The sequence below is a fragment of the Mustelus asterias genome, chromosome 15 (genome assembly GCF_964213995.1).
Source record: "Mustelus asterias chromosome 15, sMusAst1.hap1.1, whole genome shotgun sequence".
In the NCBI taxonomy this organism is placed as follows: domain Eukaryota; kingdom Metazoa; phylum Chordata; class Chondrichthyes; order Carcharhiniformes; family Triakidae; genus Mustelus; species Mustelus asterias.
In genome coordinates, this window is record NC_135815.1 from 101,448,021 (window position 1) to 101,471,409 (window position 23,389).

At 47.0% G+C, this 23,389-nt stretch overlaps 2 protein-coding genes across 5 annotated transcripts in view; one reads left to right on the forward strand and one right to left on the reverse strand.

The window, feature by feature from the left end:
- The window catches only part of LOC144504690 (actin-related protein 2), a 55,823-nt gene extending 50,644 nt beyond the window's left edge, over positions 1–5,179 (reverse strand). For both annotated transcript variants that reach the window (XM_078230408.1, XM_078230407.1), the window contains exon 1: positions 5,051–5,179. In XM_078230408.1, coding sequence (XP_078086534.1) covers positions 5,051–5,098 — 48 coding nt within the window. In that variant the 5' untranslated portion in view covers positions 5,099–5,179. The remainder of the gene's footprint in view (positions 1–5,050) is intronic.
- Positions 5,180–5,464: 285 nt separating this feature from the next.
- LOC144504691 (N(4)-(beta-N-acetylglucosaminyl)-L-asparaginase) overlaps positions 5,465–23,389 on the forward strand; it is a 28,150-nt gene continuing 10,225 nt past the window's right edge. For 2 of the 3 annotated variants that reach the window (XR_013499693.1, XM_078230410.1), the window contains exons 1-7: positions 5,465–5,745; positions 11,035–11,173; positions 12,048–12,204; positions 14,801–14,849; positions 18,696–18,734; positions 18,842–18,930; positions 20,472–20,528. Coding sequence is in view for 2 of the 3 variants with exons in the window: in XM_078230410.1 (XP_078086536.1) it covers positions 5,586–5,745; positions 11,035–11,173; positions 12,048–12,204; positions 14,801–14,849; positions 18,696–18,734; positions 18,842–18,930; positions 20,472–20,528 (690 nt within the window). In the remaining variant the exon portion in view is untranslated. Of the gene's footprint in view, positions 5,746–11,034; positions 11,174–12,047; positions 12,205–14,800; positions 14,850–18,695; positions 18,735–18,841; positions 18,935–20,471; positions 20,529–23,389 lie in introns of all 3 variants that reach the window. The other variant, XM_078230409.1, reaches the window with a different exon arrangement.

Sequence of the window (23,389 nt, forward strand, 5' to 3'; positions counted from 1 at the left end):
TGGTTGCTTTAATTTTAAAATTCAAATTGAAAATGATCATTGCTGCTTTCAAATCACACTCTGGGCTGACCCCTCTATCTCTGAAAACCTCGTTCAGCCTGTGAGCCTTCAGGATCCTCCAACAAGATGACAAGATAAAAGCATTGCATCCCATCTTGGGCTTGATCCAACACTGGATCTATCCAAAAGACCAAGAATCTGTTAAATGCAAGCTATTGGTGCAGTAATTGCGACATTAATCTGCAATCATGCTTTAAGAGCATAAGACCATAAGACATAGGAGCGGAAGTAAGGCCATTCGGCCCATCGAGTCCACTCCACCATTCAATCATGGTTGATTTCAACTCCATTTACCCGCTCTCTCCCCATAGCCCTTAATTCCTCGAGAAATCAAGAATTTATCAATTTCTGTCTTGAAGACGCTCAACGTCTCGGCCTCCACAGCCCTCTGTGGCAATGAATTCCACAGACCCACCACTCTCTGGCTGAAGAAATTTCTCCTCATCTCTGTTCTAAAGTGACTCCCTTTTATTCTAAGGCTGTGCCCCCGCGTCCTAGTCTCCCCTGTTAATGGAAACAACTTCCGTACGTCCATCCTATCTAAGCCAGAAAGATCTGAACTCTGTTCCTCCACTTAACCGAGAATTTTATTTTAGGATGTCAACTACTTCCTCTATAAGGCTCCATTTCTCGATTATCTACATCTCTTTGCTCCTTAAAACCTGTCTCTGAGCAAGCTGCTGCTCACTATCTCCTGATTTCTGTTTCTTCAAAGTATTAACTCCAGTTCCAGGGAAGCTACGAAGGTATTGAGTGAGGAGCGGTCTGAGAATCGGCACACTTGTCACCTCAGGAGCATATCATAGCTGAGTCTAGTCCTGTTACTGCTCCCACCTGACATCAACAGGCACATCCTCACCAGCTGCAATCGGACAGCTGACAGCATAAAGAGTGGACCCTTTGTCCATTTCCATCTTTTTCATTCAAGACCGCGTGGCCAAATGCAATTCCACAACTCCTGTTCTGCTGAAATCAATTACCTGAGTTCATTGCGTGGATTAAACAGGTTGACTAACACCATAGAATCCCTATAATGCATAAGGAGGCCATTCGGCCCCATCGAGTCTGTACCAACCACAATCCCACCCTGGCCCCATCTCCGTAACCCCACATATTTACCCTGCTAATCCCCCTAACACTAAGGGGCAATTTATCATGGCCAATCAACCTACCCCGCACACCTTTGAACTGTGGGAGGAAATCAAAGCACCCGGAGGAAACCCACGCACAGGGAGAATGTGCAAACTGCACACAGACAATCCAAGGCCGAAATCAAACCCAAGTCCCAGGTGCTATAAGCAGCAGTGCGAACCACTGTGTCATGCCGCCCAAATAATGCAATCACCTATTTAGCATTTTCTTCCCCCAGAAGCACTAATCAATGAGCAAACTACATTTTCAGACATCACCTCCACCCTTTCCCAACATACCAAAGTCTGTACATGCTCTAAGGTATGTAGCAGCTCATAACCACATTGAAGAATGTGGCTTGGGGCCAGAACATACACTTCCTGTCAGTTGAGGCTTGCAGTTTTCTCCCAGAGGGTGTTTACTAGTCAGCAGAGAGATTTTAGCACAGGAAGCAGTTATTCAGCTCTCTGTATTTCATTAATCCGGAGGTCAGAGCTCCGTTTATTCAGTTATAATTATACTGGAAAGGAAAACTGTTCTGGCTCAAACAGCATTTGCTTCAATTCCTAATATGAATCAATTCTTGAGATCTGAAATATTGGGGAGATGGTGCAATGGTAATGTCACTGGACCCAGTAATCCTGAGGCCCAGGTTAATCTTCTGGGGACACAGGTTCAAATCCCACCATGGCAGCTGGTGAAATTTAAATTCAATGAATAAATATAGAATTCAAAGATAAAGTTTTAGTCACAATTAAGGCTTACATTAACACTGCAATGAAATTACTGTGAAATTCCCCCAGTCACCACACTCCGGCACCTGTTCGGGTCAATGCACCTAACTAGCTCAGTAATTCAGTAGTCTCAGTAATAGTGAAATTTGGGGGCGGCCTGGCGGCACAGTGGTCAGCTCTGCTGCCTCAGTGTCAGGGATCCAGGTTTGATTCTGCCCTTGGATGACTGTCTATGTGGAGTCTGCATGTTCTCCCCGTGTCTGCGTGGGTTTCCTCCGGGTGCTCCAGTTTCCTCCCAGTCCAAAGATGTGATGGTTAGGTGCATTGGCCATGATAAATTGCCCCTTACTGTCCCGAGATGTGTAGGTTAGACGGATGGTAAATGTGTGAGGTTACAGGGATAGGACAGGGGAGGGGGCCTGAGTGAGATACACTCAGAGTTGGTGCAGACGTGATGGGCCGAATGGCCACTTCTACACTGCAGGGATTCTATGAAGTGGTTTCGGAAATGGAAGGCAGCTTTTCGCACTCAAAAGCGTCATGCAGCTCAAATCCCAGTTTGACCAAGAGGAGCCCAAGTGCCTCTTACCATTCGTCAGAAAGCCCAAACAAACTGTTCGCAAAAGCTAGCAGGGCAAGTGTAGAAAGTTCCACACATGATCTGGAATGATTAACATCCGAGGACATAATACATTTTGAAATTATTTTAATATACCACAAGTTTTGCTCAAGTGGTATGCACAAGCCTTCTCAAGGCATACACTTTGTAAAGTCTCCTAATTTGGCCATCAAACTGCACACTCAAATCTACAGAAGCATTCCCAAAGACCAGATTCAAAGCGATCAAACTTTGAGCTTCGCAATTACAAAGAATAGCAACCAACAGTCAAACCTACAAGAGAAGGCCCAACTTCACTTTTAAAAAAGGGAAGTTTGTCTGTTCTAACTTTTTCCCTTCTAGTCATAGAATGATACAGAGGGCCATTTGGCCCAGTGCTGTCTGTTTCATAGGGCTCTTCAAATTAGTCCCACTCCTCTCGTCTTTCTCTATAGTCCTGTAGTTTTTTCCATATCAAGTATTTATCCAGTCGCTTTTTGAAAGTTACTATTGCATGTGTTTCCACCTCCCTCATGCAGCACATTCCAGATCTGAACTCAGTCTGGTTCAGATACCTGGCAGTAATGAAGTGGCTCAGCCACTCCCAGTGCTGACCAATGACAGGCAGTTGGGACAGTCAATGCTGTCATGCTTTCTCGCCATAATCTCCTCCATGCTTATCTTTTTCACAGGATATGGGCATCTCTGGTTAGGCCAGCATTTGTTGCCCGTCCTCAATTGCCCTCGAGGTGGTGAGCCACCTTGCTGAGTTGCTGGTGAGTCAATGCGGCCTAGGTACCTCCACAGTGCCATAAGGAAGAGTTTACCAGGATTTTGACCCAGTGAGTGAACACCTTCCAAAAATCATATACTTCTCCAACTTGACATCTATGGTTTGCATTTTCCATTGTCATTGGTAGGCATGCTTTCAGCCATCCAAGCTCTGAAATTGTCTCCTTAAACGTTCAAAGACTATTTCCTCGGGTGGATGGAGCTATTACAAGGGGGCATAACTATAGGGTTCATGGTGGGAGATATAGGAAGGATATCAGAGGTAGGTTCTTCACGCAGAGAGTGGTTGGGGTGTGGAATGGACTGCCTGCAGTGATAGTGGAGTCAGACACTTTAGGAACATTTAAGCGGTTATTGGATAGGCACATGGAGCACACCAGGATGGTAGGGAGTGGGATAGCTTGATCTTGGTTTCAGATGAAGGTCGGCACAACATCGTGGGCCGAAGGGCCTGTTCTGTGCTGTAATGTTCTATGTTCTATGTTCTAAACCACACAGTCTCTCCTCTTTAATCTGCTCCTTAAAATTGATCGCTTTGATCCAGCCTCAGGTTCCCCCATCCCAATATTATCTTTCATGGCTCAGGGTTAAACTGTGTTTGACTGTCATTCCAATGAAGTGGTTGTGGGTTGCTTTACCTGTGGTTCAAGCACAGACGAGTACTGTGCATAGTTCTAGTCTCAAAATTATGAAAAGGATATGGAAGCACTGCTGGTGTAAAAAGGTACACAAAAACGATACCAGATCTGGCTGGTGATAACCGTGAGAGGAAACCTGAACAGGCCGGTGCACTTCCTCCATAAAAGAATGAGGGGTAACCTCATTTTGAAATTATTTGAGAGTTGGCATTGAGGTGTTCCCATTCATGGGGAAGAATTTCAACCATAAATACAAGATCCATAACCATAAACGTAAGATGTCTCCTTACAGATGCTGCCAGACCTGAGATTTTCCAGCATTTTCTATTTTGGTTTCAGGTTCCAGCATCTGCAGTAATTTGTTTTTATCATACATACAAGATGGTCACTTATAAATTCAGTCAAAATTCAGAAGAAACTTCAGAGAGAGAGAGAATGTGGAACTTGCTACCACAGGAAGTGGCTGAAGTGAACAGTCTAAATGTACTTAAAGGGAAGCTCGCAAAATGCATAATGTTGAAAGTAACATTATGAATAGAAAAGACATGTACTTGCTATACATTGCAAAGAACTTTAAAAGGTATTACTACTGAAGGGTAGTTTCCATAACATTGGAAACACCATAATATTAGGGCTAAGCAAGCTCCCACAAACAGCAGTATGAAAATGACCAGATATTCCTGTGATGCGGATTGATGAGGGGCTTATTCAGGATATCACAGCAACCCCCCTGCTCCTCTTCAAGCAACAGAGACTTTCCACAGTCACGGAAGAGAGAGATGAAGCCTCAGTTTTAAGGTCTGAGGGTACCACCAACCGGGCAGCAGCCCTTCAGCACTGCCCTGGCAGAGCCTGTCTGGCTTTCTCATGCTCCAGTCTGTGGGGAAAGGCCCCGAACCCACAATCTGCTGAGCCAGAGGGTTCCCCACTGAGGAGAGAGGTGGACAACAGGGCCCCACAGGGCCGAGTGGCCTCACGTCGGCCAGGAGGGCAAGTGGCACTGTGTCCCAGGGCGCTATACAAAGGCAGTGAGGCGGGGTCCCCGGGGTCCCCGGGGCCTCCCCTCGGCGCCTCTCCCCCCTCCTTCCCACACCTACCCCGGTGCCGTTGTCGCACACCACCACCTTCCTGCCCTGGCTGTCCATGGTGCCGCCGCTGGAACTGGACCTCTCCCCGCACCGGAAACCAGCGCCTCCCGCTCCCCGGGGCGCGGCGGCACGTGACCTCCCCGCTTCCGGTGGGGGCGGGGTCTGGAGAGGGCCGCGCTCTGATTGGCGAGGAGAGTTATTACGTCAGGTGATTGGCGGTGGCGGTAGCCAATAGTCTGCGGGCAGATGGAGGCGGGGCGGGGGCTGTGGGCGAGCGCACCCTGATTGGGAGGATCGACCCAACGTCATGTGATTGACAGTCCAGCCGACCAATAGCGTGCGGACAGATGGGGCGAGGCTGAGGGGAAAGTCCGAATCAATCTGTTTAAATTATATTGAATCTGTGTTGAATCCGGGGCGGTTATCATCCTGTCAGCGATCCCCCATCACTAATTATCATTTTTCAATTGGTCGCAAGGGATCGGGTCGCTCTGCCGGCCGCTCAACCGGATTCACCAATCAGCGAGCGGGGGATCGGGTTGCCATGGCGGCGGTGGGGACAGGGGCCAATCAGCGAGCGGGGGATCGGGTTGCCATGGCGGCGGTGGGGACATGGCCTTTCTCCCGCGCGGCGGTTGAGGGAGCGCGGCGGCTGCTGGAGGCGGGGAGCGGGGCCACCGACTGTGTCCAGGAGGCTATGGCAGGTGATCCCCCCCATCACACCGACAGTGCGGCACTCCCTCAGCACTGACCCTCTGACAGTGCGGCACTCCCTCAGCACTGACCCTCTGACAGTGCGGCACTCCCTCAGCACTGACCCTCTGACAGTGCGGCACTCCCTCAGCACTGACCCTCTGACAGTGCGGCACTCCCTCAGCACTGACCCTCTGACAGTGCGGCACTCCCTCAGTACTGACCCTCTGACAGTGCGGCACTCCCTCAGTACTGACCCTCTGACAGTGCGGCACTCCCTCAGTACTGACCCTCTGACAGTGCGGCACTCCCTCAGCACTGACCCTCTGACAGTGCGGCACTCCCTCAGTACTGACCCTCTGACAGTGCGGCACTCCCTCAGTACTGACCCTCTGACAGTGCGGCACTCCCTCAGCACTGACCCTCTGACAGTGCGGCACTCCCTCAGTACTGACCCTCTGACAGTGCGGCACTCCCTCAGCACTGACCCTCTGACAGTGCGGCACTCCCTCAGCACTGACCCTCTGACAGTGCGGCACTCCCTCAGCACTGACCCTCTGAATGTGCGGCACTCCCTCAGCACTGACTCTCTGATAGTGCGACACTCCCTCAGTACTGACCCTCTGACAATGCGGCACTCCCTCAGCACTGACCCTCTGACAGTGCGGGGCACTCCCTCAGCACTGACCCTCTGACAGTGCAGCACTCCTTCAGTGCTGACCTTCTGCCATAATAAGGCACATCCTTGAGATCATAAATGATATTTAAATGGAATTTTTTCTTTTTTTTTGTTTAGTGAACTATTAATTGATCTCAGTTTGCTCCAAATAGCAAGCCTGGTGATGTGTAAAATAAAGATTTGTATTTATATAGTGTCTTTGATGACCTTGGGACGTGCCAGAGCACTTTACAGCTAAGAAGTAGCTTTTTAAAATGCTCACTGTAATGTATTATGCAGAAATTCAGCACAAAGTTTAACTGCCTGAGGTGATTTGCACCAATGCCACTCGCTGTGAGGTTACGCTGCATGCCATGATCCAGTATCGTGTTCAGTCTTGTACAGAAGTAATTTTTAATTTGCCCAGTCTGGTGTGTGCCTGTGCGCTGCTGTTGTGCCATGGGGAGGCTCCAAGAAGAGACAAGGTAACAGTATATTCAGCAGAGGGTGAGTTGGACATAAAGGTTTTTATCCAGAACTATTCTGAAGCCAGAGCTGGATAGTGTGTGCTCTTTGGGAAATTTATTTTCAAAGCTGGTTTGAGGATACCTTGGTGTCCAAAAATGTGTAAATTAGGGCGATTAGTGGAATACATGTGTGGGGTTATGGGTATAGAGCAGGGGGTGGGCCTAGGTAAAATGCTCTGTCGGAGAGTCTTGCAGACTTGATGGGCTGAATGGCCTCCTTCTGCACTGTAGGGATTCTATGGATTCTGTGATCCATGTGCATGAGAGCTGATAGCGTGCTCATAATGTAATGAAGGTTGTCAAAGTTACTGCTTGTGAATCAGTCAGCACAGTTTTGTGGAAGGTTGTTGTTTACACTGGCTGGTTGAGTTTCTGTGCACCGCTCGCTGCAGATAACCTTTTTATTTGGCGGTCTGCTGGGGGCAACAGTGACCCAATAGTAATGTTACTGGACTAGTATTCCAGAGACAAACACTAATGATGCCTGGGACAGGACTGTAGACTCACACCTTGGAGAATTTAACTTTCATTAATTAATTGAAGGAAGTTACAATCAGTAATGGTGACCATCAAGCTCAATGGTCAGATCGATCCATCAGGCTCATTAATGTCCTTTGAGGAAGGAAATCCTTTCAATTTATCCAATTTCTAGACTGTCAATTTGAACCGAGGGAAGAGGAACAGAATGAAGGTGTGAAGGTTCTCGGTGAAGACTCGGGAGAAAGTGGATAGTTTCAAGTACATGGTAGAAGGTATATGGAAAATGGAAATTAAGCAATGGATTAGCTCTGGTTGGAGTAATTGGGAGAAGTGCAGCGGAGTGTTCTGTAATTGAAAAGTATCACTGAAAACAAAAGGAAGAATCTACGAGAGAGCTGTGAGACAGGCCTCATTTCGAAGCGCAGAAATCCCTGGCAATGTCAGGAAGAGAGGAACAGGGACTGGATCCTAAGCAGCTGTTGATGCTGAGGTGGATGTGTGTGAGGTAACGAGAGAGAACAAGATCAGGAACCAGTCCATCCAGAGGGTCAGTGAAGATTGTGGGAGCATCAAAGAAAGTAGCTGGGAAGAGATTGAAATGTTATAGTCAGCTGTTACGGAGAGCAAGAGAGGGGGAATGTGGTGAGGTGAGTGGTGGAGATGGGGCTGCCAGAAAGAATTTTTAAAGTTTATTTATTATTGTCACAAGTAGGCTTACATTAACACTGCAATGAAGTTACTGTGAAAATCCCCTAGTCGCCACACTCCAGCGCCTGTTCCGGGACACTGAGGGAGAAATTAGCATGACCAATGCACCTAACCAGCGTGTCTTTTGGACTGTGGGAGGAAACCGGAGGAAACCCATGCAGGCAAGGGGAGGACATGCAGACTCCGCACAGTGACCCAAGCCGGGAATTGAACCCGGGTCCCTGGTGCTGTGAGGCAACAGTGCTAACCACTGTGCCACCGTGCCACCCAAGAAGAAAAGGAATGTCTAAGACTAGATGGGAAGATGCAGTGGTGAGAGATTTAAACTCAGCAGGATTGGAAATGGGATGGATGACTGACGGGAGACGGGGAAGAGTAATCAAACAGCGTGGCAATCCCAATGAGAGAAGCTGGCTAAAGGAGGAGGTAAAGGGAAGGAAACCTGACTGATCTATTCTATATGTGACTAGAGCCACAGCAATGTGGTCTATTTTTAACTGCTTTCCGAAATGAACTGGCGAGCCACTTTGCTGTGTCACTGTCTCCCTCTCAAGGGCAATTAGGGATGGGAAACAAATGCCAGTCTTGCCAGTGACTCGCCACAGCCCATGATTGAATAAAAAACACTCGTGCCTGTAGATGGCAGTGGTTGGCTAGCTTCCTCTGTGGGTAAATTCTGAAACCATTTCCTGAGCTCTGTCCTCCAAATCCAGATGGGAAACAGGTCGATCTACTGGAGAATGTCCTTCATATCTCCGCACGGCCCATCATTCAGGATGTTTGCAATGATTCAAAAATACCTTCCAAACGTCCTGAGTTAATTTGAGTTTGTTTATTTGGTTGGTACCAGAAAGAAGCACCTTCCAAACGTAACAAGAACATTATACACACTTAAACAAGAAAGGACACTTGGTTCATTTTATTTCTCGTTATGAAGGGGTTTGTTTGGAATTAGTTTTCTAAAAAGGCATTTTGTCATATTTCAGTGTGCGTCTGGAGTCACAGATAGACCAGACCGAGTCAGGAGGTGTTCACGAGGGGTCATCGGTTCAAGGTGAAGGGGGGGAGGTTTAACACAGATATCAGAAGGACATATTTTACACAGGGTGGTGGGGGCCTGGAATGCACTGCCAGGCAAGGTGGTGGATGCGGACACACTGGGAGCGTTTAAGACTTATCTAGACAGCCATATGAACGGAGTGGGAATGGAGGGATACAAAAGAATGGTCTAGTTTGGACCAGGGAGCGGCACGGGCTTGGAGGGCCGAAGGGCCTGTTCCTGTGCTGCATTGTTCTTTGTTCTAACAGATTTTCTTCCCCAAAGAACGTTAGTGAACCAGATGGGTTTTCACAACAGTCCAATAGGTTCATGATCACCGTCACTGAGACGAGACTTTTAAAAATTCCAGATGCCCTGAATTAATTGAAATGAAATTCCTCAGCTGCTGGGATGGGATTTGTGTACACATTTTTCGGGATCATTAGTCCAGGCCAGGTTATAGGAATGAAATAATTCCCAAAGTTGCCTGCAATCTCCACTGTGTGCCTGCTTCCTGTGATTGTTAACACTGTCAACAGCCTATGGAAGTTTAGGGGAGGCTCCGGTCAGCTGTTTGCACTGTTAACAACTACGCAATGTGGTTAAAGAGTCAGGACTTAAGGTAACATAGTTCCAGCAGTAGATTAACATTGTGAGCAGTGTGACACTGAGCGCTTCTCACAAAACTGGAACTGAAGGGATATAGAATCATACACTGCAGAAGGAGGCCATTCGGTCCATCGAGTCTGCACCAATCACAATCCCACCCAGGCCCTATCACCATAACCCCATGCTAGCTAGTCCCCCTGGCACAAAGGGGCAATTTAGCATGGCCAATCTGCCTAACCCGCGCATCTTCGGACCTATCAGCAGTACAACAAAGAAGATGTCATTTTGTCCCTGGAGTCTTTGCCAGCTCCTTTGAAGAAAAGTCCAAATAATCCCACTCCCTCGGCTCTGTCTCAAACCCGGCAACTTTTTCCTTTGTGTATTTATCCAACTCTCCTTTGAAAGTGACCACTGCATCTGTATGTACCATCCCATCAGGCAGCTCATTCCAAATACTTGTGGTGCAAAAAATGTTTTTCCTTGGGGTTAATTAAATTAAATCAGAACTTCCACCCACCTGACGAAGGGGCAGCGCTCCGAAAGCTAGTGGCTTTTGCTACCAAATAAACCTGTTGGACTTTAACCTGGTGTTGTTAGACTCCTTACTGTGTTTACCCCAGTCCAACGCCGGCATCTCCACAACTTAATTAAATTTGCCAGTCGCCTTAAATCTGTTCCCCCTGGGTATCCACCCGTTGGGAAAATGTGAATGTCCACTTTGGTGGGAAGAATAGAAAAGCAGAATTTTATTGAAGTGGAGAGAGACTGCAGAATGAGAGGTGTACCTGTTGAAAAATATGATACTGATGAGGGAGCTTGACAGGGTAGATGTTGAAAGGATGTAGAGAATCGAGAACCAAGGTGCACAGTTTGTGAATAAGAGGTCTCCCATTTAAAATGAAAATGAGGAGGAATTCCTTCTCCCTGAGGGTTGTTATCCTGTTGAATTCTGTTCCCCAGAGGGCAGCGGAGACTGGGTCATTGAATATATTCAATCAAGTTTGAGTTAGACAGATTTTGTATTGACAAGGGAGTCAAGGGTTACGGGGGTCGGATAGGAAAGTGGAGTTAAGGCCACAACTCAATCAGCCATGATCTTATTGAATGGTGCAGCAGCTTGAGTGGCTGAATGGCCTTACTCCTGCTCCCATTTCTTATCATCTCTTCTGTTTCTTCCAGGCCGCTTCCGAGTGTGGCAGATTTTCGGCAATATTGCAGGATCGCACACAGAGATAAAGCAGGTTAATAATTGGAAGTTTCTTTCTGTTTTGACTTACAGGAGTAGAGAATGATAAAGAGACAGGCTGCTTTGTGGTGGGCCGCGGGGGCTTCCCAAACAAAGCTGGAGTGGTTCAGTGTGATGCTGCAATCATGGAAGGCCTGCCCGGCCGTTTTGGAGCAGTTGCAGCCTTGCCCGGGTATGTGCTGGCTCTTGGTTGTTGTCCTTGTTACTGTGAGTCGGTGTTCACATCTTCACCAGAATTATGGAAGATAAAAGAAGGGCTAAATGGCCTCCTGTGTTGTATCCTCCTGGTCTATCAACTTAACTATCAGGGATTCTTCTCAAAAGTCCATCTTTAAGGGGGGGATTTGAAACTGCACTGAAGTCTTAAATAATTGCTGGCCCAAATTTTGTTTATCTGAGTTGATTGATTCACATATATTGTTGAGTTAACATTTCCCCGCGTTTGGGGTTCCCCAGACATTTGATTTATCTGGGGGTTGGGACCATGCTCTAGTGCATGCAGAAAAATAATTCAAGTCAGTTAAATGTGTTCAGTGCCGACAATCTTTAACGCAGCACCAAGTATAACTCATCACTTTTCACTTTGTGAAAACGCTATTCTGAACTTGGTGCAGCTGTGCTTTGTTGAAGTGGGTGGCACGGTGGCATAGTGGTTAGCACTGTTGCCTCACAGCGCCCGGCTCCCAAGTTTAATTCCGGCCTCGGGTCACTGTCTGTGTGGAGTTTGCACATTCTCCCCGTGTCTGCGTGGGTTTCCTCCATGTGCTCCGGTTTCCAAAGATGTGCAGGTTAGGTTGATTGGCCGTGATAAATTGACCCTCGTGTCAGGGGGATTAGCAGGATAAATGCTTGGGGTTGCGGGAATAGGGCCTGGGTGGGATTGTGGTCAGTGCAGACTTGTTAGGCCAAATGGCCTCCTGTACTGTGGGGATTCTATGATTCTAAGTGCACACATGGAACTTAAGTAAAGCACAAGTTTCTAATCGTTAACATGGCAAGTTTCTTTTATGACTCTGTTTTATGTCTATCAATGTGTTTTGCAATAGTGTTGGTACTCCACTGACAGTAGCTCGAATGGTGATGGATAAGAATGCACATAACATGCTCGTTGGAGAGGGAGCAGTAACCTTCGCCAAAGAGCAGGGATTCGGTATTGAAGATAACAGTGACATGATGACCGAGGCAAGCTTGGCTGCGTATGAGGTAATCAAACAGCAGTTAATAAATACTAGTGGTTGACACGACCGTGTATCATGCTGTGAGGCAGCAGTGCTAACCAATGTGCCGCCAATTAGAAGGTTTCATGGGATAGCGGTGGAATTTTCCGGCAGTTCATGCCGGCAGGGTTTACTGGTCCTGCTGCAGTGAACAGAGATTCATTCACTTCCATTCCCATTGCTGACCTAATAAAAGTCACCGCTCTGCAGCTTTCTTGCTCAATTGTGTATCTGTACGCAGCTAGGAACACTGGAACAGGAGCAGAACATTCACCCCCTCGAACCTGTCCATTTAGTTAAATCATAGCTGATCATTGTCTTAACTTCAACCATCTGACTTTAACCTCTAATCATTCAAGTAATATCGTGACCTAAACAAAAATCTATCAAACACAAAGTTTTGAAACTTTCAGTTGGCCGCTTGCCTCAGCAGCTTTTCAGGGGGGAAAGTTCTGAAATTGCTCTCCTTTGTGTGAACAAATGCTCACGTTCATTGTCCTTTGAATGACCCCATGTTTTACATTCTCCCATGAAGGGAAGTTGTTCCTCTCTGTCGATGGTATCAACTTCTTTATTCTTCTCAAAATACCTCAATTAGATTTCCCCTCAGTCTGCTGTACACAAGGGAATAGAAACCTCGGCCGGAATTTTCCGGTCATTCAGCGAGGACGGAGAATTTGGTGCTCGGCCGAATCTCTGTTCGCTGCAGTGGGACCAGAGAATCTTGCAGGCGTGAATGACCAGAAAATTCCACCCCAGTCTATAAAACCTAGTTTAACCCACTTCGACCCTTGTATTATTCTGGTGAATCTGCCCTGGCACCTCCTCCAAAACCAATCTAACCTTCCTGAGGTGTGGTGCCCAGAGTTAAACTCTGTATTCCAGGATATGGTCTGACCAGAACTTTATTAACTCGAAGCTAACTTTGTGTTCCATCCCACTTGAAATAAAGGCCAACATTCCATTCTCCTTTTCAATTGTTTTTTGTCTCTCTGCACAAGTTTTCAGAGATTTCTGTACATAAGACCATGAGACATAGGAGCAGAATTAGGCCACTCGGCCCATTGAGTCTGCTCCGCCATTCAATCATAGCTGATATTTTTCTCATCCCCATTCTCCTGCCTTTTCCCCATAACTCCTGATCCCCTTATTATCAAGAACCTATCTATCTCTGTCTTAAAGACACTCAATAACCTGGCCTCCACAGCCTTCTGCGGCAAAGAGTTCCACAGATTCACCACATTCTGGCTGAAGAAATTCCTTCATGGATCGCTCTTTTCCCACAAAGTTCCTAGCTTCTTACCATTTAGAAAATGATCATGTGTTTTTAAGGTCCAAAATGAGAGTTTCCTGATATATGAATAAAACAGTTTTTAAATTTTAAAAATGTATTTTACTTGTCTTTTGAAGACTAGTTGGCGTTCAGTTCCATAACCCCCAGTAATCCTTCAGTATGTATATCCTTCACTTTGTATATATTCTTCAAGTGAGTGTGAGAATGGTCTCGGCCAAGAGGAAAGACCTCTTAGCCTTCTCTGATTGCTTTCCCCACATCCAAACGCATGCACTGGAGGGCAGTCAGGAGTTATTAATACGAGTAATCTTGATCACCATCTTTAGCATGGGTTTGTATAAGACAGTTGTAGCCCCTTCACCAGTGCCATGGCTGTGACCAGCAGATCTATATCAAGTTTACAACACTGTTCAACCCTTCTGATCTAAAGTGGTGCTTCTGCCCCATTTTGAGCCTCATCCTAAACCTCTTTATTCTATCATCACATCCTTCCATATGAGATTCAACCTGCAAATTCCCTCCTCTGTGCGGCTTAGTATTACATAATTCAAGATCATTATGCTTTTAACCAAGGGAGAGCCTAACAAAATGCGATGATTTGATTTGATTTATTATTGTCACATGAATTAACATACAGTGAAAAGTATTGTTTCTTGCGCGCTATACAAAGCATACCGTTCATAGAGAAGGAAACGAGAGAGTGCAGAATATAATGTTACAGTCATAGCTAGGGTGTAGAGAAAGATCAACTTAATGCAAGGTAGGTCTATGCAAAAGTCTGATGGCAGCAGGGAAGAAGCTGTTCTTGAGTCGGTTGGTACGTGACCTCAGACTTTTGTATCTTTTTCCCGATGGAAGAAAGTGGAAGAGAGAATGTCCGGGGTGCGTGGGGTCCTTCATTATGCTGGCTGCTTTGCCGAGGCAGCGGGAAGTGTAGACAGAGTCAGTGGATGGGAGGCTGGTTTGCGTGATGTAATGGATTCTCATACTCCAGTATTTATGAAAATTCCCCAGCAAACCTGACATACTTTGGATTCACACTCCTGTGCCTAACTTTCAAAGCACTTATATATAGATATTAAAAATTAATATAATTGTGTATAATTGTCAAATTTATTTGCTATGCATTTAGCCAAACGGCATTCCTAGGTGGTTACACCTTCTACAAATTTTCCAAATACATTCAAATTTACACTTTCCATCTTTCTCATGGTTGAGTGTTGACACGTGTTATGTTTTTCCTGTTTATTTTATATTTGGAGGTTCTTAACTGTTTCAATTTGTTTAGAAATTTTTAGAAAATCGCAAGAGTACTTCAAAAAGTCATGACACTTTAGGTAAGAAATATCTTGCACATCGAAAAGAAGTACTAGTGTTTACAACTTGCAGTGAATTCTGTTTAGTTACATCGATTGTTATCAAAGGGACCTGGTTATTTTTGCCTGGGACATGTTTCAAAACCCCTCATTCTGAATAAGGCTTTTCGCGTTACAGACTAAACACAAGAAGGTATCTACACCAGACCTCAATTTTTAATAAACCCTTAATGGAGCGACACGGTGACACAGTGGTTAGCACTGCTGCTTCACAACGGCAGGGACCCGGGTTTGATTCCCGGCTTGGGTCTGTGTGGAGTTTGCACATTCTCCCTGTGCCTGCGTGGGTTTCCTCCGGGTGCTCTGGTTTCCTCCCACAGTCCGAAAGACGTGCTGGATGGATGCATTGGCCATGCTAAATTTTCCCTCAGCGTACCCAAACAGGCGCCGGAGTGTGGCGAGTAGGGGAGTTTCACAGTAACTTCATTGCCTTGTTAGTGTAAGCCTGCATGTGACACTAATAAATAAACTTTACTTTAACAATGCAGGTAGTCAAAATGGCCCCTTGTTATCATGAAACTCAATTGCATCCAGGTGTCCACAATAAAGATTCTGACACATGCAAAAAACAGGCAAATACATCCCATGTGACTTTTTTAATGCAATGTGTATTGTCCTCATTAAAGGAGATCCCAGTTAATCTAGTACCAAAGCCAATATGGTACCGAGTTTCAATGGGCAGAACTCTCCCATCCCGCCTGCATTTCCTTTGGTAGCCTGGTGAATCTGGCAGGAGCCAAAAAGTCAGAAACCCACTGGCATCAAATCCCATTTCAATTCTCCCGATGGCAGGTTAATGATGGGTTGGTCATTCCCTTTGGCTGGTGAGGGGAATGCTATTTGCATTCATTTGCATCTCATGAATGCTCATTAAAACAGCTGCCCGTCGGTATCCAGTCAGGGCTTCCAATCTTGCATCACACCAGCGGGAATTTATGTCGGTGTCAAACCCGATTTCCAGTGAGTGGCTGCACAAGGCGGTCCTCACTGCACCAGAGACTTCGAGGTGAGGGCAATAACTTTCTGCCACAGCGCTACACTGCTTCTGATACGCTGAACACCATTCTGCCGGGGCAGACCAGTTCCTGCCCTCTGTCTCCACACTGAGCTGGTCTCCATGGACAGCACCGTGCTGCTGGACCCGTGCATCCTCCTGCATCACCCAGTCGGATCAGTATGGTACCTGGTGCTGGGGGGCACAGGGGTCTCCTTCCCCCTGGTGCCACACACCAGTGTCTATCTGGACAGGACTGTGATGTGAGACTCATGTACCACTGCGATACACGACTGTAGTTCGACCAGGGGTGGAGTGTGAAATGAGGCCGGTGGGAACTGATGAAGACAAGGGGGGCGAAGTGGGGGGAAGGGCTCACGGTGACAGACAGAGGGGCAAGGAGGGGGATGAGGATGATGAATAATGGAAGGCAGGGGGAAGACTGAGGGGAGGGAAGCTGGATCCCAACAAGGCTGCATGAAGAGCTCATAAACAAGGGGGTCAAAGAGAAATCACATCATTTACTGGACAGGGATAGATGAAAACTTCAGATGTGATGGATAGAGATCCAATTGGGGGATGGTCGTCTCAGAGATGATGGGCACAGTGGGAGGGTGATTGAATTGAGGAACATAATTCTTCTTGAGGCTGCGAGTCTTTTCTCTCGGGGCTGCTGACATCCTGCACGGACTGTGAAGACAGGTGGGCTGGAGAGAGCGATATGATTGTGCGGGACTGGCATTTAAATATGGCACTGGGATTTTCGAACCCAGCAGCTGATGGCGGGTGGATGAATCAACGGCCAGTCTGTGAGGAGAGTCGAAGGGGAATGCACTGTGCGTAATTAATGAGGTTCCAAGTGCAGCATCTGACGTGGCATCTTGCTATTCTGGCCAGAGGGGAAGGCACCATTGGAGCAACCTGCCATCGCACAGTCTCAAACATGGAGAATTCCATCCGATGAAGCCAGTGTAACAAGCCTGGACAGCGATACACCCAGTCATTGTTTCAGTAAATGCGATAAATAGGGGAGACGGTGGGATAGTGGTAATGTCGTTGGACTCGTATTCCAGGGGCCCGGGCTAATACTCTGAAAACATCTGGTTCACAAGTGTCCTTCTGGGAAGAAAATCTGTTGTCCTTAGCCGGTCTGGCCTACATGTCACTTCAAACCCACTACAGTGTGCGGCTGATTCCGTTCAAGGGCAGTTAGGGATGGCAACAAATGCTGGTTTTGTCAGTGATACCTATATCCCATGAAAGAATAACAAAACAAGTTAGTGAAGAAAATAAAACCAGCTACCTATGTGAAAATAACTTAGTAAATGGCAACCAGCATGCTTTCAAAGGGGCAAACCCTGCCTTGCCAACCTCCTTGACATTTTGGGGATGGATACATGTCAAATGGATATTGGAAAGATCAATCATATGGTGCATCCAGTCTCCTGGAAATTTGTCAATAACGTTCCACATTAAAGACTTCTCACAAGTGAATGCACTGGTAATCCTAAGTAATGCTCTGCGTATCCTAACACTTGGATGTGGATGAAGAACTGCTGAATGAGAGAAAGCAATTCAGTATTATTTCAGTGTCACCAGACCAGGGGTATCCATTCCCCATTGCTTAGTGCTGATCAATGTAAATGACTCCGATTCAATGACTCAAATGTAAATTTGGGAGGTTGGGGTTCATGGGGGGGGGGGGGTGGAGGGGGGGGGGCAGTGGCTGGGTGCGGCTGGGGGTGGGGGGGGGTGGGTGCGGCTGGAGGTGGGTGCGGGGGGGGTGGGTGCGGCTGGGGAGGTGGGTGCGGGCGGGGGAGGGGGGGTGGGTGCAGCTGGGTGCTTGCCAGTAAATAGAGGCTGGGAAAGCAGCTGAGGAACGACAGGAGGTCCAAATCAACACTTAAATTGAATAAAACTATGGCAGGTGAAATTGAGGTCAGTTGAGTGAAAGATCTCTTACACCAGGAGAATAAACTGGCTAACAACTCTGATCGGATTTATTATTGTCACATGTATTGGGATACAGTGAAAAGTATTGTTTCTTGCGCGCTATACAGACAAAGCATACCGTTCATAGAAAAGGAAAGGAGAGAGTGCAGAATGTGGTGTTACAGTCATAGCTAGGGTGCAGAGAAAGATCAACTTAATGCGAGGTAGGTTCATTCAGAAGTCTGATGGCAGCAGGGAAGAAGCTGTTCTTGAGTCGGTTGGTACGTGACTTCAGACTTTTGTATCTTTTTCCCGACGGAAGAAGGTGGAAGAGAGAATATCCGGGGTGCGTGGGGTCCTTAATTATGCTGGCTGCTTTTCCGAGGCAGCGGGAAGTGTAGACAGAGTCAATGGATGGGCGGCTGGTTTGCGTGATGTACCGGGCTTCATAAGGCATAGAAATAGAATTAGGCCACTCGGCCCATCGAGTCTGGTCCGCCATTCAATCATGGCTGATATTTTTCCCATTCCCATTCTCCTGCCTTTTCCCATAACTCCTGATCTCCTTATTAATCCAGAACCTATCTATCTCTGTCTTAAAGACACTCAATGACTTGGCCTCCACAGCCTTCTGCAGCAAAGAGTTCCACAGATTCACCACTCTCTGGCTGAAGAAATTTCTCCTCATCTCTGTTTTAAAGGATCATCCCTTTAGCCTGAGTTCGTGCCCTCTGGTTCTAGTTTTTCATTCATGATCCTTTGTAGTTTCCTAATGAATATTTAAGGAAGTGTAGCATTTGCAGCAATCAGCTGCGATAGATAAAACTTCTAATTCACAAAGCCACTTGTTCAGTGAATGATATTCTCTACTTTGTTCTCAGGTCTGATTGTTTTGGATCGTCTGGGCAATATAACTGTAGGTATGTACAATTCTGAAGCAGTTAGAGTCAATCGTAGTTTGGCCTGATCAGGAGTTTCCATTGGTTTCTAAATCTTCTTTCCGTGGGGTTTGCTTTGAATTCTTTAGGTGCATCTACTTCCGGAGCTCCATTCAAAGACCCTGGGCGTGTTGGTGACTCGCCTTTACCTGGGTGTGGGCTGTATGCAGACAACCGGGCGAGTACCTTGCACCATTTAATTCTAAGATGCCGACTGAGAAGAGTCATATCACTCGTTTACACATTGACAAATATTTGACAATGTTTCTGTTACTGAATTTATTGGTTTACTTTTGATTGGGAGAGATAGTGGCTTGATCCATCTCGGACGGTGGTTAGCACTGCTGCCTCAGCGCCAGGGACTCGGGTTCAATTCTGGCCTTGGGTGACTGTGTGGAGTTTGCACGTTCTCCCCGTGTCTGCGTGGGTTTCCTCCAGGTGCTCCTGGTTTCCTCCCACAGTCCAAAGATGTGCAGGTTAGGTGGATTGGCTATGGTAAAGGTGCGGGGTTGTTCATTCGTGGGACATGGGCGTCGCTGGCTGGGCCAGCATTTATTGCCCATCCCTAGTTGCCCTTGGAGGGCAGTTGAGAGTCAACCACATTGCTGTGGCTCTGGAGTCACAAGTAGGCCAGACCAGGTAAGGACGGCAGATTTCCTTCCCTAAAGGACATTACTGAACCAGAAGGGTTTTTCCAACAATCGACAATGGTCTCATGGTGATCAGTAGATTCTTAATTCCAGACATTTTTTATTGAATTCAAATTCCACCATCTGCCGTGGCGGGATTCGATCCCGGCTCCCCAGAACATTAGCTGAGTTGATAGTCTGGCGATAATACCACTGGGCCATCGCCTCCCCAAAGCAAAGCAAATTATTGTGGGATTGGAATCAGGAAATAGAATGTGCTGGAAATGCTTTAGCAGCTCAGGCAGCATCTGTGAAGGGAGCAGGTCATGGATCTGAAACCTTGGGTGGAATTCCCCCCCTAAACAGCTCACGGGGGGGTTTGGTGGCGGGCATGGAGAGTCTGGCTACAACCTCATTCCCCGAATAAACCGATTAAAATGGTGCCAGCGTGACTTTGATACAAATCTGGGCGTCTTTTTTAAAAATTCCTTCTTGGGATGTGGATGTTGCTGGCTGGGCCAGCATTTATTGGGCGGCACAGTGGTGAGAACTGCTGCCTCACAGCGCCGGGGACCCGGGTTCAATTCTGGCCTTGGGCGACTGTCTGTGCGGAGTTTGCACGTTCTCCCCGTGTCTGCGTGGGTTTCCTCCGGGTACTCCGGTTCCTCCCACACTCCAAAGATGTGCAGGTTAGGTTGGTTGGTCATGGTAAATTGCCCCTTAGTGTCAGGGGGACTAGCAGGGTGGATAAGTGAGGTTATGGGAATAGGGCCTGGGTGGGATTGTGGTCAATGCAGACTTGATGGGCCAAATGGCCTCCTTCTGCCTTGTCGGATTCTTAACTCTTGAATCGCAGACTTTCTGTGAGGGAGGGTAAATTAGTGACTGTTTTTTGAGTAGCCGTTAGTGACTGGTTTTTACATGGAATTTACAGATTAGGAATTGTTCTAAGACAAGATTACCTGCTCCCCCTTTCGATTGGAGAACTCTGATTCAGGAATTTAAAAATGGGATGGAAAATTATTTTTTAAATGACAGTATTTCTCTAATTATTACTGTGATTGTTTACTGGTTTGTTTCTATGTTCAAGGTGACTCGATTACAGGCTTGTGACAGCTGTTATTCTTACAGGCAGGAGCTGCCGCTGGTATGTGTTTCAGGGAATAAGTTGCATGGTTCATTTCTGGTCATCCAGGTTGGATCAGATATGAGACCTCTTCAAGTAATTTTTGCATTGAACTTACAAACTGTTCACAATGCTATGTCTGACAGAGATCTCAAACCGGTGGCTTTGGGGAATCAGAAATAAGCTGTTATCCTCTATCAGGGTTTGCACTTCTAAGCTTAATTCTTGTCTTAAAAACAAAAGACAAGTTTACAATAGGTCTGTGTTATACGGGATAAGCTACAAACATGTAGTATAAGCTATGGTAGTTCGTGCTAACTTCTTTATCCTGACACTCCTTTATTTGTCAGGACAGTTACATCATTCCACTGGAATTGTTAATAGCTTGTGGTATGTTTGTCTTTATTCATTGTTCCACTGGAGCAAGCAGAGAGGGAGTGATTGGAGGCAGGAGTGCTGGTGAGAGATTGATTGAATTATTTATTTATTTAATTAGTCAGTTAGTGTGTGTGTTTTTTTGGCCTTTACTTTTGTAGTAGTATTTTTCTTAAGTTTAAAGTAAAAACCGGAAGTGGGCTGCTAAGGAGTCTGGGAAGGGTTTTTTAAGCGCGCGAAGTATAAAAGGTAGGCTGCAGTATACAGCGGGCAGCGTCGGGAGTGGGCAGTGGAGTGTGTGGGAAGCAGAGTGTGAGCTATAAGGGCTTTGGCTCACAGGGCTTAGGCAGATAGGGCGAGCAGGGGTGAGTTTAATTCATTTTTGTTGTTTCTACCTGGTACTGGCAAGATATCTAGAGGGGATGGGTGTGCAGGCAGTGCTATGTTCCTCTTGCACTATGAGGTGAGGGACTCCGTCAGTGTCCCTGCTGATTACACCTGTGGGAAGCGCACCCATCTGCAGCTCCTCCAAAACAGTGTTAGGGAACTGGAGCTAGAGTTGGATGAACTTAGGATCATTAGGGACGCAGAGGTGGCCATAGACAGAAGCTTTAGGGATACAGTTACTCCAAGGAATGAAAACAGACGGGTGACGGTGAGAGGGGCTGGGAGGAAGCAGTCCGTGCAGGGATCCCCTGTGGTCGTTCCCCTTGGCAACAAGTATTCCGCTTTGGATACGGTTGAGGGGGACGACATACCAGTGGTGAGCCGCAGTGAGAGGATCTCCAGCACTGTGTCCGTCTCTGTGGCTCGGGAGGGTAAGGGGCAGAGCGGGAGGGCAATAGTTATTGGGGACTCGTTAGTTAGAGGGAGGTTCTGTGGCAGCAAAAGAGACTCACGGATGGTATGTTGCCTACCGGATGCCAAGATTCGTGACGTCTCGGACCGTGTTTTCCGGATTCTTAAGGGGGAGGGGAAACAGTCACAAGTCGTGGTACACATTGGTACCAACGACATAGGTAAGAGAAGGGACGGGGATTTAAAACAGGAATTTCGGGAGCTGGGCTGGAAGCTGAGAGCCAAGACAAAACATGTGGTCATCTCTGGTACGTTGCCGGTGCCACGTGATAGCGAGTTGAGGAACAGGGAGAGAGTGCAGTTAAACATGTGGTTACAGGGATGGTGTGGGAGGGAGGGTTTCAGATAAGTGGATAATTGGAACACATTCTGGGGAAGGTGGGACCTGTACAAACAGGATGGGGTGCACCTGAACCAGAGGGGCACCAATATCCTGGGAGGGAAATTTGATAAGGCTCTTCAGGGGGGTTTAAACTAATTTGTCAGGGGAGTGGGAAAAGGAGTTGTAGTCCAGAAGTCAGTGTTGAGGGTGGTGAGGTATTGGGGAAGGTATTAGGGTCAAGGGTGGGTACCGGTAGACAGGAAGGTGGGTTGAAGTGTGTCTACTTCAATGCAAGGAGCATCCGGAACAAGGTAGATGAACTTGGAGCCTGGATTGGTACTTGGGACTACGATGTTGTGGCCATTACGGAGACGTGGGTAGAACAAGGACAGGAATGGTTGTTGGACGTTCCGGGGTATAGATGTTTCAGTAAGTGTAGGGAAGCTGGTAAAAGAGGTGGAGGAGTAGCATTGTTAATCAAGGATAGTTTAACAGCTGCGGAAAGGCACTTCGAGGGGGATCTGCACACTGAGGTAATATGGGCTGAGGTTAGAAATAGGAAAGGAGCGGTCATGTTGCTAGGAGTTTACTATAGGCCCCCAAATAGTAATAGAGATGTGGAGGAAGAAATTGCTAAGCAGATTATGGATATGTGTGGGAGTCACAGGGTAGTTGTCATGGGGGACTTTAACTTTCCAAATATTGATTGGAACCTTTGTAGGGCAAATAGTTCGGATGGGGCAGTTTTTGTGCAGTGTGTGCAGGAGGGTTTCCTGACACAATATGTGGATAGGCCAACAAGAGGTGAGGCCACATTGGATTTGGTACTGGGAAATGAACCGGGCCAAGTGTTAGATTTGGTTGTGGGAGAGCACTTTGGAGATAGTGACCACAATTCGGTGTCTTTTGTTATTGCAATGGAGAGGGATAGGGCCGTACGGCAGGGCAAGGTTTACAATTGGGGGAGAGGTAATTATGATGCGATTAGGCAAGAATTAGGGGGCATAAGTTGGGAACAGAAACTGTCAGGAAAAGGCACTAATGAAAAGTGGAACTTTTTCAAGGAACAAATACTGGGTGTCCTTGATAGGTATGTCCCTGTCAGGCAGGGAGGAAATGGCCGAGTGAGGGAACCATGGTTCACGAAAGAGGTGGAATGTCTTGTGAAAAGGAAGAGGGAAGCTTATGTAGGGATGAGGAAACAAGGTTCAGATGGCTCGATTGAGGGTTACAAGTTAGCAAGGAACGAGCTGAAAAAGGGGCTTAGGAGAGCTAGGAGGGGACATGAGAAGTCCTTGGCGGGTCGGATCAAGGAAAACCCCAAGAC